Consider the following 14,273-nt stretch of genomic DNA (forward strand, 5'->3'; position numbering starts at 1 on the left):
GGTCGCCCTCCCCCCTGACCCCCCCCCACACCCTACCACGGCCTCCCAGTCCGGAAGCCAGGGACTGGGGGTCCTAGGAAACACCACCTCCCCACCCTCCCGTCTGACCTGCCAGGAAGCAGGGGATGCGTGCAGAGCGGTTGGTGAGGAGGCAGGGGTCGTCGTGCAGGTTGTCGAAAGGCATCAGGGCCCGGCCGTTGTCACTGAAGCGCTCGTTGGTGGCCAGTAGCCCGTGGAAGTTGGTCCGGTTGCGGAGGCGCTGGGCGAGGGAGACCTCGCTGCCGTACACCATGCTGGCGTCCAAGAAGGAGGTGAGGGCGTTGATCTGGTTTCGAATGACGTTCTTCCTGGGGCAGGAGGGTGCCGAGCGGGAGAAAGGGATGCAGTCTCTCTGGTTCTTGATTCGGGGGTCATTGGGCGGAATCTGAGATGGAAGAGGAACCAGTGGCACTGGGGCCCCAAAAGAGCAAGTTCACACCCCTTGGTGACCCCACATCTGCTTCAAAACCTTGCTCAAAGCTCCCCTCTTTCAGGAAGCCCTCCTTCCTTGACTCATCCAGACTCACACTGCTCACCAAGTCAGTTTGAATGTCCTAGTATCATAGAGTCCTGAGACATAAGAAATAGATGTTAATTCCATTAACTTCACTTCCAGCAGCAATGGAATTAAGTCCTCATTTTCCTCAGGGGGAAAGCGGGACTCAGAGATGGGAAGTGACAATGAGTTAGCAGGAGAAGGATTGAAGCCTAGTTCTCCTGACACTGAGGTCTTGCTCCTTTCGTTCCATTCATTTCACCAGATACTTCCTAAGCACCTTCCTGGGCTGGGTGGGTTGGAGATATGAAGATCAACAAAGGCCAGTGCCCGCTGCAGGAAGCTGGCAGTTCAGGTGAAAACAGGCACACAGAGAGAATGTAACCCTAAACTGACATGCCATTTGCTATGCTTGATCTAAAAGCCAAAAGTGAAAGGTGACACAGGAAGATATGGGAAGGCTCCGCAGAGGAGATGCCCCTGAAGCAGAGCTTGAAGAATGGGGAAGGCTGCAACAGGGAGGGGCCAGCCAGGGGTCCTCACACACACCACGGCCCACGGATTCCGCCTTGCCTCTTAAGGGAGAGTGAAGGTGTGAGGGTGTGTAGGTAGTATGGGTGTGTGCACGTGTGCCCCTGCTTGCCCCAGCATCTTCCCTAGTGTTCCACGACCCCCTTGCCTCTCTGCCCGAAGGACGGCACCCTGCTCACAAGCCAATCCCGGGAGCTGGTAAGAGTTTCAGGGCTTATCCCGGACCACCCCAGGGAGGAGAGAAGGGTGAGAGCTGAGAGACCCTCAAGGCTTCCAAAAGCAGCAGCCCAGAGGCTTCCCCACTTGGGATCAGACGTATGGGTCAAAGCCAGTCTCACTTGCTTCCCCTTCTAAGAAGCCTGCCCTGAATCTTCTGGAAGATTGCCTCACCCCCACCCCTCCAACACACACAGAACAGGAGTCTGTGCCAGGCTGTGTCTCTGCCTGATCCTCCAGCATCCCAGGCAGCTCCTTAAGGATGGTACTTAAGTCTTCCAGATCCACCCCCACCCCTGCTCTTGGCTGGGGATGGAGGCCAGGGACCTGGGAGGCCGGCTGAGGATACCTTGATGGGGAAGCAGGGGGGCAGCTGGGCGCAGGTCTTCTCACAGTCAACGCCTGCAGTGAAGGCCACTCGGGCTGGGGACTCAGGGACAAAGTCCAAGTCGTGGTCGATGAACTGGCCCCACTGCATGAACATGAGTGCCCGGCCCTGGTCGGAGGCCAGCCTCTCCCTGGGGAAGCGCACGATCTGGTTGGAGACGGCCCGGACCTGGTGGGAAAACAGGTGAGTGAGGGGGGTGGGCTTCCAGACCCCGAAAAGTGTGTGAGAAAACCCGGGATTCAAGGCAGCAGGTCATCCCTGCTGGAGCTCAGAGTCCTCCTCCCCTCCTGCCCTCCCCTCCCCTGTCCTACTTTGTCCCACCTCCTCTGTGGCTGTCATTCCTAGAAGGGTGGTGTCTGGCCTGGCTCCCAAGGAGCCTGGGAGGGAGAGGCCGGGTTGGCTGGCTCAGCCCCCGCCAGCACATCCAGAGAGGTTATGACAGATCGATAGATCAATTTATTAACTCATGCATAACTGGATGATAGCACTGATGGACAGATGCATGGACTGGTTGCTAGGTAATGGAGAATACATATGGAGAGAATGGATAGATCAATGGAAGAAAAATCAATAGATACATGATAGATTGTTATATTGATATATGAATAGAAAACTGATAAGTTAATAAATGTGAAATAGTGGAGATCAGTAGATACAGCTAAATTAAAGTGTATAGCCTCTATACTGGGATGGGCAAAAGTAGGTTTACAGTTGTAAATATGTGAAACTGAGCATTTATTCTTGCATTATTTAATAATTACTGTATTATTTATATTACAACTATAAACCTACTTTAGCCCACCCCTGTATTTAGCAAGATACTTTGACACTAATTCTTTCAGAAGAAAATACTGTGTAATCGAGTATATCCTATATGGATGTTTATTTAATATGTACTTAATATTCATACCAGCAATATGAGGCAGACTTTACTGCCGTTTTACAGATAAGCAAACCGAGACTCAGCTGCATTACTACTTGCCCAAAGGCACCCAGCCAGCTGGGGGCAGAGCCTGGATTCCTGTCCTCTCTGGCTGACTCTGGGCTGTGCTCTTACCAACCCCCCACCCCTCAGTTGTGCAGAGATCAAGCACCCTGCAGGTCCTGGGCCCTGACTCACCAGAGGGAGGAGGAAGCCATTGCGCCTCTTGCCAGGGGTCCAGCCAAAGGGGAGCGACAGCCCATCCTCGTACTGAGCTGGCAGCCAGCGAGCCAGGGCGGTGTTGGAGGCCCCCAGCGAGGGTCTCCTCCTGCAGCAGCAGCAGGTGGGCTCAGGTCAACAGGGCTGTGGACTTGGAGACCACCCCAAGAACACGGGCGTGGCCAGGGGAGGGAGGCGCCCCAGGTCAGGTGCAGCCCCTGGCACCCACCTGTTGTTGCATCTCCCAGTGATGGTGCGATAGTCATTCCTGCACTTCTCCTCCTGGCTCTGGACCACACAGCCACTGGCCTTGGACAGCAGCCACAGCTGGGATTCTGTTAGCACATCTAGGGGAGGGGCAGGCAGACTGGGTGAGGGGTCAAGGATCCTAGCTCCTGCCTAGGCTGGCCTGTTCTGTACCTCCCATCCCTTTACCCTCTCCCCTCCCAAGGCTGCAGACCCCGCCCTTCCCTCCTGGCTTCCTTCCACTCCCAGGGCAGCCCTGGGGGCTGAGTGGGGACCACAGTACCAGTAACATTGAAGGAGCTGGACCCCTGGAGTTGTAACTTCTCCTCCAGCAGCCCCAAGGCCACGTGCATATAATCAGCTGCCTGCACAATTGTCCTGGTGGCTGCTACCGGCTGTTTGAAGTAGAACAGGAGGTCCCTGGGGCTGGCAGAGCCGCTTCGAAGGCGCTGCTTGATGCTGCGCAGAAGAGGAGGAGGGCGGGATGATCCAAGGATGCAGACCCACCCAGCAGAGCCCCATCCCAGGTGGTGCACAGTCAGGTTTACACTGGTCAGGTTTGTCTGTGTGCCCTGGTAGATGGAGGGAAGGAAGGCCCGGCCCCCATGGAGCCCAGGGGCAAGAGACGGGTGAGGTGACCTTGGTTGGAGCCCATCCTCCCTCATCGGCCCTCCCAGGCCCATGCAGACCCCAGACCCAGGCCCACCTCTCCTGAGTGCGGTTGTAAGCGGCATCCACCAGCAGTTTGGCCTCTTTCACGCAGTCCTGAAGGACCGATGTCTCCACTGCCATGGGGGAAGCTGCTCGGAGGGAAGGGGACTCAGAGTCCATGAGAGCCAACCCCCCCACCCCCTAGAGCCAAGCACTTCCTCTTCATTGCCCTTCTCCTCAATTGTCCAAGGTTACCTGGGGCAGTGCCCTCACAAGGCTGGGCCAGGACCAGTGTGGCTACGACCCCCGCCAGGGCCAGGAGCAGCTCCATCTCCACAATGAGACCCCCAGCCACAGTGGGGCAACGAGCAACACCCACGTCTTGCAAAGCGGTGGAGTCTCTTGCCCCCTTCTCACTGGAAGGACCCCAAGCTGACCTCTCCCCTCCTCCTGCTCTTCTTTGGAAGTAGCTGGGGAGGGACTTTTATATCTTGCCCTATGGTGAGGGAGGGGTGTTCTGGGCCCCAGAAGCCCAGCCTCTTGAGGTGGAGCTCTAAACTTCCCTTTTATTTTGGGGGGAGTTGTGAGACTGAAACACCCACATCACCCTGCAGCTTACCAGCCTGGGGACCTTCTGCCCTCCTACCACTCACCCATCCCCACCCTTTCAGCAGCTGAGTTCTCTGATGTGGTTCTCCCAGAGCCCAGGCTGCTTGGTGAACATTGGCTGGATGACTGAGGAACAGCATGCCTCCAAGGAGGACTGCACCTTGTCCTACCACTCACTAGTTGCACAGTCATGCCCCCTCTCCAGACCTCAGTTTCCACAGCCCTAACATGGGATTAGAGCCACATGGCTGGAAATGCTCCTCTCTTTCCCCAACAGGGCAGAAACCGGGTCTGTCTTACTGTAGTATGCCCCCACACTCCCCCAGTGCAAGGCCTGGCATTCAATAGGTGCTCGATACATGTTTGTTGAGTGAATTCATGATGTAGGATTAATGATTCAGCCCCTCCCCCTTACTCCCTACCCTTACCAGCTCTCTCCAAGATGCCAGGAGAGGGTGAGGCGATGCTTGAGTCAGCCTGAAAATTAAGGGGGCTACCTCTTGTACCTTGTGGGGGACACAGTGAGATGTCACAGAGCAATGATAGCAGGCCTCCATAGAAGCTGAGGACCTGTCCTGGGCTTGGTGCTTCTCCATGAATTTAAGTGCTTAGCAGTAGTAGGTGTGCAGAGTAGCAGGTGTAAGATCTGACTTCTTTACAAGAGGCTTGCTACAGGGGCTCAGAGCCACCTGGCTTGGACCTGGCTCTGTTACTACCTGTGCGACTTTGACTAGGCCTTCATTTCCACATCTTAACACCCCAGTCAGTATCCCTCAAGGCACATGCCCTCTCAGACCTCCTTGAATTTCCTCCTGCAGTTCTCTCCTGCAGCTCCCTCCACTGGAGGAGCCTGGCTCACCCTTTGCTGCCACCCCACCCTGGTCTGCCTGGAGAACCCGTGCTCATCCCTCCCATACTCAGCTCCATTATCACCACTGCTGAGCTCTGCAGCCTGCCTGTGTTCACCCCTTCTTTAGGTGGACGTGTCCCTCCCTTCCTCTGTGCAGACTCTACCTGCTCCAGACTCCCAGCAGGGCTGTTCTGAGTGTTCATGTCTCCCACCCTCTACCCTCTGTGATCTCTCCACCCCACCCCCTCCACAGCCCCTCCTCCCACACCAATGCCCTGGCCTGACAGTTGCTCTTGAAATAGCCCCTTCGGCAATCCTTTCACAAACTCCAGTTGAAGGCCTGTGCCCTGATCTTATCTCCTTATCTTCAGCAGGGGTCCACCTCCTGTGACAAGGGGTCCTGCATGGGAAGTTACTGTGGAGTTGCCAGAAGAGCACTTACCTCACGTGATGTGGAGGAAATCACACCACTCCCCGGATCTCAGTTTCCAAATCTGTGAGATGGGGACAGTGAACCTCCTGAAGGAAAGTTAAAAAATGGCAGCCTGCTCCTCAGATGTGCTTAACCTTTTAGACCTCAGGAAGCCAGATACCCCCAGAAGGCTGGAAGCCAAAGTGGGACCTAGGTTGCCCACCTTCCAGGGTACTCCCAAAGAAAACTCAGAGTGAGCTCTGCTTGCCCTCCGAGAGGACATGTTCTTCAGCAATAGTAGTTGTGCAAGGGTCTGTCACAACTGTGGGCTGCTGTGGGTTATTGGTACAAGCTTGAGATGGGACCCTGGGCTCTAGACCTGCCTGCCATGTTGGCCAGTGTCTCAGGGGTTGGCCTGTTGACTGCTCAAGGTGCTGATGAGAGGCAAGCACATGGGAAGGGCCCTCTCAGGGGCCCTGTACAACCAGTCCCTGGAGGGTAGGTGCCCCAGGCATGGCAGGGGCAAGACAGCAGGCAGAGTTGCAGGCAAGGAGACCGAAGGAAACAGTCGGTCTGCCACCTGGACTCCTGCCCCTTCAGTCTGCTTTCAGCTGCCCACTCTGCCCCACTGGACCTTGCCCCTGTGCTCCAGCCACCTTGGCCCTACATGCACAACACCCTCCCTATCTTCACCTCTTCCCCTCCACTTGTGCTTCCAGGCCTCTATGATTCTTTAGAAAACCTCCCTCTGGGAAGCACAACACATAGCCCCCAGGAACTTGTTGAGAGCAGTACAGGGAGCTGTCTAAGAATGGGCCTGGGTCCCAGTCCTAGCACTGTCATCCACTTGATCAGCTCCTCATCTGCTGAGCCTGCCTCTTCATTGTCAAATACAGATCATTGTTTTGTGCAATTGCAGTCATCATGGCAATAAATGTAGAATGCAGCATAGGGCCTGGCACAGAGCAGGCACTCAACAATGTTTGTTGCTAAGCCACCACCAGCTCACACAATTCTGAACCCAGATGATTTAGAACTTACTCTCAGAGCAAATGCATGTGTCAGTTAGAGCCACTGTGTACCTGAGAATTGACTTCCACATAGAATGCAGTGCTTATTATAAGATAAGTAATCAAAATGCATTTATTTGAAGCTTACAGGCTTGGGGCCTGGTTGGACCACCGAGGCTGTGGAGTCTTGCAAGAAAGCTCTTTCTCCGGGGAATGGCAAATCGGATTCCCAGACCGAGCCACAGAGGAAAACAGCTTTGTAATGAGACACATCAAAAAGACCACCTGGGGCAACAGAAGGAGAGAATGCTGCTTGGAAACTGTGAATTAGGGGTGAGCAGAAGGATGGGGGCATCCTTGGGGATCAGGGCCCTGACCAGCCAGCCTTCAACTGCTCTCCCTCCCTCCCTGGGGCCATAAGACAATGAGGTCCTGGGTGGCTGGGTACCATTGGTCCCACGAGCATACTTTCCCCTCTGCCCACTCGTCTTGGCCCTCTGTGCAGCTTCTCCTAAAGAAAGAAACCCCAGGCTCAGACAGTCTGGCTTCTGCCCCCTCCCCTCTCCAGTCCTCTCTCTAGCCCTCTGCCCTCTAAACCCACTGGCTTTCAGCGTGTGAAATGGGCTTATCCTACCTGCTATGGGTGTCAACTATGAAAACCCTTTCCCTTCGGTGGCTGGAGATTCCTACTGACCCTCCAGGCCCCAACCACAGGGAGCCTTTCCTGTCCCAGCCCCACCACACCCAACTCAAGTGCCTAGGTCTTCCTGGGCCTTACTCTTAGAGCTCCTTTCATGGAACTTAACATCACTGTAATTATACATGTATTTCTGTGGTTGGATCTGATGAAGCTACAGCTCCCTACAGGTCTGTGAGTGCCATACAGAAAAGGAGTGTGTCTGTGCCATTGTTCACTGTAGCCTGAGCACATAACACAATGCCTGGTGGGGCCTCCACATGTATTTGTGGAATAGATGCATCTGCTGTGACCTTGTCTATCACAGTTCTGGGAGAAGGGATTGCGTTTGTGCCTGTACATCTATGAGGACCTGGTGCCCCTGGTCAGGGGCATTGTTCACCCTGGGTCAGTAGACACCTTTGCAGAGACTGGCCCTGCCAGGCTGAGGCCCAGATCCAAGACCATAAGGGCACCTTCCCTCCCTGCTATCTTTCAGCTGCAGTACCCAAGGACCTTCCTTTCCGCCCTCCCTTGACCATCTCGAAAACTCTACATTCTGCAACCACTTTCACAAGAACCATCTGCCAGCCACAGTAGAGCTGCTGGCCACAGGCCTGATTGGATCTCTTTATCTGCTCAGCCCCAATGGCCCCCATGAAGACAGCTGCAGCAGAGCAGGGTCCAGGGCCTGGGGGGCCTGCTCCTGTTCCAAAGGGTTCTTGGGAATGGGGTCCTTGGGCCTATTCTCATGACAAGAACACTGAAGTCTGCAGGGAGAAGGGGCTCACTCAAACTGCAATAGCTCCACACTGTGTCAGAGGCTGGGGAGGGTCAGAAGCATGTTCAGGTGTTTGCATGTGTGTAAGTATGTGTTCCAGTGTTGAGGACACTCCTGAGAGAGGCAGCTGTGAGTGTTCTGTTTCTAGCAAGGCCAGAAAAAACTCACTGTGGAGCCTTGGAGAGCTGGCCTGGGAGCCCAGTATCACTCTGGCAGTGTGACCTTGAGCAAGGGTTTGACCTGTATAATCTGCTAGTAAAGTCAGCAATGGGCAGAAATGTTCTGCAGGCAGAAGGGGGTCTCTGATGAGCACTGGAAAGACGCTCAGGTCCAGGCCGAGGGGTCAGCTGAGGTCCAGGGCCATCCCTCCTCACCCTCTTGCCTTGGCCTTCTGTGAGAGCTGTACCTCACCTCCTCCATCACACTGGGAACTCTCAGGGGCAGGGAGTGGGGGCAGGGGGAGGAGGAGGGTGGCTTTGCACTTAAGGCACACTCTGCTTGGAATCAGTGACTTAATGAATGAGGGGGCTCAGTGAGGGACATGATCCACTGAACACTGCTTCTTGGGGGTGCCCAAACAGCAAATATCAGTTCAATGAATGAATAAAAACAAGAATGTCTAGACATAACTAACGTTAAGTTCCTTGGATATCACTTAAGGGATGCCCTGATTGTTCCTTTCATGGCAGACATGTTTGGGGGGAGTCCATCCACCTATATCTCCTTCTCTGGGAACAACCCTCACCCACAATCCCTGCTGAAGGGGTGGGCTTGGATGGTCATGCTATGTCACATGAACTACATATCCCTCAGCCACATGAGACACATGGCTCAACCTCAGCCAATCAGATTATTCTTATGAGACTTTGGAATTTGAACCATGAAAGACTAAGCTAGTCTACTGTGGAAGGCAGAATGGAAAAGTCAGCATTTGGAGCTGAGGTTCTCATTTGGGCCATGTAACATGGCTGCATAAGCAGGGAGGGATGGATGGAAGAAGGGAGGAGGATAGACCGGTTGTTCAGCCCAGATAGCTTCATATTTTCACAATACCCAGCTCCGCCTTATATCCTTAAAAATCAGTCCTCTCTTTTTATCTAAACTTGTTGAGGTCATAGCCCCCTCAACTCTAATGACAACCTATTTCTTCTCTTCACTCTGCCTTACAATCTGACCCCAAAGCCCCAGTTTGATAGTGGAGGAAAGATATGAGGGGGTGTGGCATAGAAGTCCAGGCAGAGAGGACACTAGGCACACCAGCAAATTGGAGGGGGGGAAAGCCCAGATGAATGTAAAGACTAAATTGGCAGAAATCAACATAAGGAGGGAGAGAGGGAAAAGGGAAAGGAGAGATAGTATATCTATCAGTGTAAGGGAAAGAAAGAAATAGTCAAAAAAACTGTTGTAGACCACTTCCTATAAAGTATTGCATCAGGCATTACAAATACATATTTACAAATATGATTGAATGAATGATCAAATGACCCCATTCCTATTTGCAAGAAGTGTTGCATCTGAAAATTGGGGTAGGTAGGAAAATAGCAGTAAGTAGTCAGAGTCTTGCAGACATGCCCTGAATTGATGCCACTTTCTCTTCTCTGTTTCACCCATGGGGAAGTGGCATGGCCCCTCCGGAGTTCAGCCTCCGCCCTCTCCAGGCCTCCCTACTGCACTTAGGCATTTCTGCCCTACTTCTAAAACACTACTCAACTGATGAAAGAATAAATGCCAGGCACAGTAGTAACAATAATGATAATCCTTACATCAGTTCAATGATTTACATAATGTTCTTATGCATTTTCATCTGAATCTGTAACAAATCTGTGAGATTATAGGGACACATATTGTTTTATGCCAGTTCAGTAAGGAAGCATCCATGAGTTCAACTGGGGCCAAGTGGTACATCCAAGGTCACAAGTTTGGTAGGTAGTGGAACTAGGGCTCCCAATTTAGGGCTAAGTCTCCAAGTTCTACACTCTATCACTCTGGACAAGGGCCAAAGGGGTATTGGAAAAAGCAAACACAGAAAACAGAACTGCCCTTATGGAGACATGTTGTCATCACAGAAGGAAAGTTCCATCAGGAAGGTGGAAAGGAGGGAGTAATTTTCCAGAATGTTCCCATGAGAATATACTTTATTATCATAGGAGTGCTCAAACCATACATCACATACAAAAACAAAGAGACTTTCTTTTTCTTAAAAATCTGAGTAAGTTGCTTAGTTTCAAAATTCCCTCTCTTCTACTATGACCCTCACAACATATCCACAATAAAGAAAACAGATAAAGTGGTTCTCTGCCCACTCTACAAATGGAAAACAAAGTGACCTACCCACTGTCACTCCCTTTTAAAAACCAGTCTGTGTCTCCCTAATCTCTTCACTGCTGCCTGCATGTCCTGGTTCCTCAGGGTGTAGATCATGGGGTTGAACATGGGGGTCATGACTGTGTGGCTGATGGACACAGCTTTGTCCATGGAGAAGGGGGTGAAGGGCCGGGCATAGAGGTAAATGCTTGGAATGAAGACCATAGACATCACAACAATGTGGGTGGTGCAGGTGGAAGCTGCCTTCCTCCTGGCCTGCCCTGAGTGGGACCTGAGCATCACCAGGATGACCGAGTAGGAGATCAGGAGGAGAAAGAACCAGATGACATCCAGCAACCCACTGTTGCAGATCATGAGGAACTCTAAGGTGGAGGTGTCAGTGCAGGCAAGTCTCAGAACCTGTGGGACATCACAGTAGAAGTTATCCAGGACATTGGGGCCACAGAAAGGCAGTGGGAGCATCAGAGCCAGCTGGGTAATGGAGTGGATGAAGCCCCCTACCCAGGCAGCCACCACCAGCCCCACACAGAGCTGAGTGTTCATGATGGTGACATAGTGGAGGGGACGGGAGATGGCAACAAGACGGTCCCAGGCCATTACTGAGAGGAAGAAGACCATGGCACCTCCCAGGAAGTGGAAGAAGAAGATCTGGGCCATGCAGCCCTGGTAGGAGATGGTCTTCCTCTCAGAGAGGAAGTCCACCAGCATCTTTGGGGCAGTGACTGAGGAGAAACAGAGGTCTATGACAGCCAGATTTCGAAGCAGAAAGTACATGGGGGTGTGAAGCCGGCAGTCAAAGGTCACTGTGGCCATGATGAGGAGGTTTCCCACAACAGTGGTGGTATAGACAAACAGAAATACCAGAAACAGGAAAAGCTGGAGCTCCCATGTCTTTGAGAGCCCCAGGAAGACAAATTCTGACACCCATGTGTGATTCCCTGATTCCATGGTGTCTTTTCTATACACCGAAGGAAAATGAATCACATGCATAGATTCCTAAAGTCACCGTTAGTGCTCAGGGGCTAAACCGAGTTGTCCAGGTCCATGTGATGGTCATCATCATGGCCAGACCATGTTCCCAGGTGACGATGAAATAATCTCGTCTCTGGAGGGTTGACAGGTTGGTGCTGGCATATATATTTATGAGACCTTAAAGCCATCCAGAGACACATGCAACATACCATTCAGAGATTCAGTGTAATAAAGTGGTGGGAAGACACTTTGAGTCCAACAGACCTGCAGTTGAATGTCAGGGCTTCTCTTTCCTTGAGATTTGACCTTGAGTAAGTTGCTTAATCTCTTGGTCTCAGTTTCTACATCTGCAACAAAATGCAGAATAAAAATGTTTTCTTCATAGAATAGCCTTTGGGATTAAATAAAATAACACATAAATTTGCTGGAATAGTAAATGATAATCACCCTCCTCTGTGTAGTCTCTTATGCCAATGACATCCTCTCTTCTTCCTGTGTCTAACACATTTTCTACCCATCACTTTTAATGCAACATTTAACACATTACAGTGCTAATGAACTTTTCACATGTCTGTGTTTTCCCTCCATAATTCAATTGTAAGCTCCCAGAGTCATAAGTGTGGATCTTATCATGTGGATCTTATCTTTGCCCAATCTTGTTGACAGTTAATACTCAAAAAGCTTGTGATTTTACTGCTGGCTGTGCACCTCTTCAGTGCCCCCTTCCTCGCATGTCACTGAGGTAGGTGGCCCCTTTCTGAGTGAGGACAGGACATCCATGGTGTGTGTGCTGAGACAAAAAAAGAGAAGAGAGAGAGGTTCTCTGGACTAAGAAATACAAGGTGAAATTGTATGAAAGGGACTCAGAGAGCTCTTCTGAAAGGAATAACAATTTTAGAATATGTTACTGAATACAAAGGTGGAAAACAAAGGATGATGTTGAAATAAGAGAAATAGGATAGACAAAGGAATAAAGAAGGGAGATTAAGAGGAAGTGAGAGGAAGAGATAGAGCATGTGGAGGAAGGGGTGGAAAGGTGATGGGGCAAGGGAGGGAATGGGGCCAAAGGTGGAGAAGGGGATGGAAGATGAGAGATGGAGGGTAACACGTGGGGGCGAGGCGGCCTCCCACTCCCGCCACCTTGTCTCAATCTCCCGTCCTCTCTCACCTGCCTGTTGCAATCTGTTATCTATTAGAGGTCTTTTTAGTCCCACCCTTCTGCTTCCATTTCAGTCCATGTTCTAGATAGCTGCCTAAGAGGTCTCTTTAAACTCATATCTGACCATGTTTCTCCCTCATTATAATTTTTTAATGACTGTGTAGTGCCTACAGCTTAAAACTCCAACTCTTAGAAGTCCCCTAACGTGCTTTGCGGATCAATTCAAGGTAGAAAACCATGCTTACGTACATGCATGCAACTCCCTCTCAGCACTCCATACAAAGCAATGAAATGTAGCCTCCATCTACCTTTCTAATCAGCATCCCTGTATCCAGGAAATGGTCTTTCTTCAGGGAATTCCTATGTCTGGTTATCTTCATCGTTTTGGTAATGGATTCTGTTTCCTGGAATACCTTCTACTGTCTTCTCAACTAAATACTCAGATATATCCTTCTCTGTACTCCTTTCCCCATGTCTCCCAACCAGAAGGAATTTCTCTGGGTTCCAATGCATTTTATAAATAACTCAGACATAATGCTTATTTTTTTCTTCTTGTCTCTCTTCACTAGATTGTAAATTCAGTAACTTAGTAGCCCCCCACACCTATCACAGCAACTCTAATCTGGCAGTTGCTCAAAAAATGTTTCCTAACTTAATGTATTAGTAGGCAATTATGTGATCTTGTCTTAAGAGACTATGGGGAGAACTTTGTGATGTATTTCCTTACCCCTTGCTCTTGGCATCCTCCCTCTACACCACAGGGCCAATTCTTCACTTGGTCTTCAAAAGCCTGGGTGTTCCTGTGCACCCCCAGGCATCTGTTTTCAACCTCCCATTCCCCCGCATTGCTTTCTGAGGCAATGCCTCCTCACACTTTAGGCTCACTACTTTCAAGTATGTGCCCCTTGTTTATTCTCCCCACCTTCCACCAGTGTTTCTAGATCCTTCCCACAGTCCATCTATTTACAGATGAGGGAACCCCGTTCTCTCACCTTCCTTCAGCCCAGAAGGAGAGAGAGCCTTCAGACCTTACATCTTCTTGGAGATCCTTTACCCACAGCTTTGGTTTCCTAGCCACTGCCCATACCTTGCATACACAGCAATGAGTGTGATCCTAGGGGAAGAGGAAATACCTTCAGGGAGAAACTATTGGCCTTGGCTCAGAAAGCAGGACTGGGCTGATTACCACTGGGGCCAAAGGAGCAATGGGAGTTGTTAAAAAGTTTTCAATGTCTCAAAAACACATACTCTTTGAGAGGCATTCCTTGGGGGCCAAGAATACCAAGGGTAATGAACATTTCAAAGATCTATAGAATGTTGGATTCTCAGGCCAACATCCAAAAGTTCAAAAAGTCCCTTAAAAAAAAGACTCTGGAAGTTTTAGAAGAACTTCTCTCCTTAGGCCAGTGCTTCTTATCCTTGAATCACCTGAAAAGCGTGTTAAACAACAAATTAGTGTGCCCCAGCCCCAGGCATCTTCATTCAGTGGGCCAATGGGGAGGCCAAGCGTTTGCCTCTGTAACAAGCTCTCAGATGGAGCTGCTGCTGCTGCTCTTGGGGCCCCACACAGAACCACGAACTGGCTCCCAGCACACTGGGATGTTCCCTCTCATGGACTCGGCAAGATTAACTGGGTTGATTTCTTTCTTTCTTCTCCTCCTCCTTTTCTTTCTCCTTTCCTTCCACTTTTAAACTTAACTGATCTTTACTTAGAGAAAGTCAGAGGTGGGATAATGTTTGTATCTACAATGGAAACTTATTACCCTGTAAA

General features: G+C 50.9%; 2 protein-coding genes across 3 annotated transcripts; both read right to left on the bottom strand.

Moving 5' to 3' along the window:
- Positions 1-40: 40 nt before the first annotated feature.
- On the bottom strand, positions 41-4,336 carry EPX (eosinophil peroxidase). Of its 2 annotated transcripts, none has more exons than XM_036033683.1 (7): positions 3,964-4,336; positions 3,764-3,860; positions 3,341-3,516; positions 3,041-3,158; positions 2,791-2,920; positions 1,632-1,838; positions 41-424 (listed from the first exon to the last, which is right to left on the bottom strand). In XM_036033683.1, exons 1-7 carry the CDS (start codon positions 4,037-4,039, stop codon positions 74-76), a joined length of 1,155 nt encoding a protein of 384 aa, XP_035889576.1. In that variant the 5' UTR covers positions 4,040-4,336; the 3' UTR covers positions 41-73. The 2 variants fall into 2 exon arrangements, with proteins under 2 accessions (XP_035889576.1, XP_035889577.1); XM_036033684.1 differs by having other exon boundaries at positions 3,764-3,857; positions 3,964-4,330.
- Positions 4,337-9,875: 5,539 nt separating this feature from the next.
- On the bottom strand, positions 9,876-13,875 carry LOC114503964 (olfactory receptor 4D2). The gene is made up of 2 exons (XM_028521563.2): positions 13,495-13,875; positions 9,876-11,690 (listed from the first exon to the last, which is right to left on the bottom strand). Exon 2 carries the CDS (start codon positions 11,359-11,361, stop codon positions 10,384-10,386), a length of 978 nt encoding a protein of 325 aa, XP_028377364.2. The 5' UTR covers positions 11,362-11,690; positions 13,495-13,875; the 3' UTR covers positions 9,876-10,383.
- Positions 13,876-14,273: the final 398 nt, after the last annotated feature.

The sequence above is a fragment of the Phyllostomus discolor genome, chromosome 8, assembly GCF_004126475.2.
Source record: "Phyllostomus discolor isolate MPI-MPIP mPhyDis1 chromosome 8, mPhyDis1.pri.v3, whole genome shotgun sequence".
NCBI lineage: Eukaryota > Metazoa > Chordata > Mammalia > Chiroptera > Phyllostomidae > Phyllostomus > Phyllostomus discolor.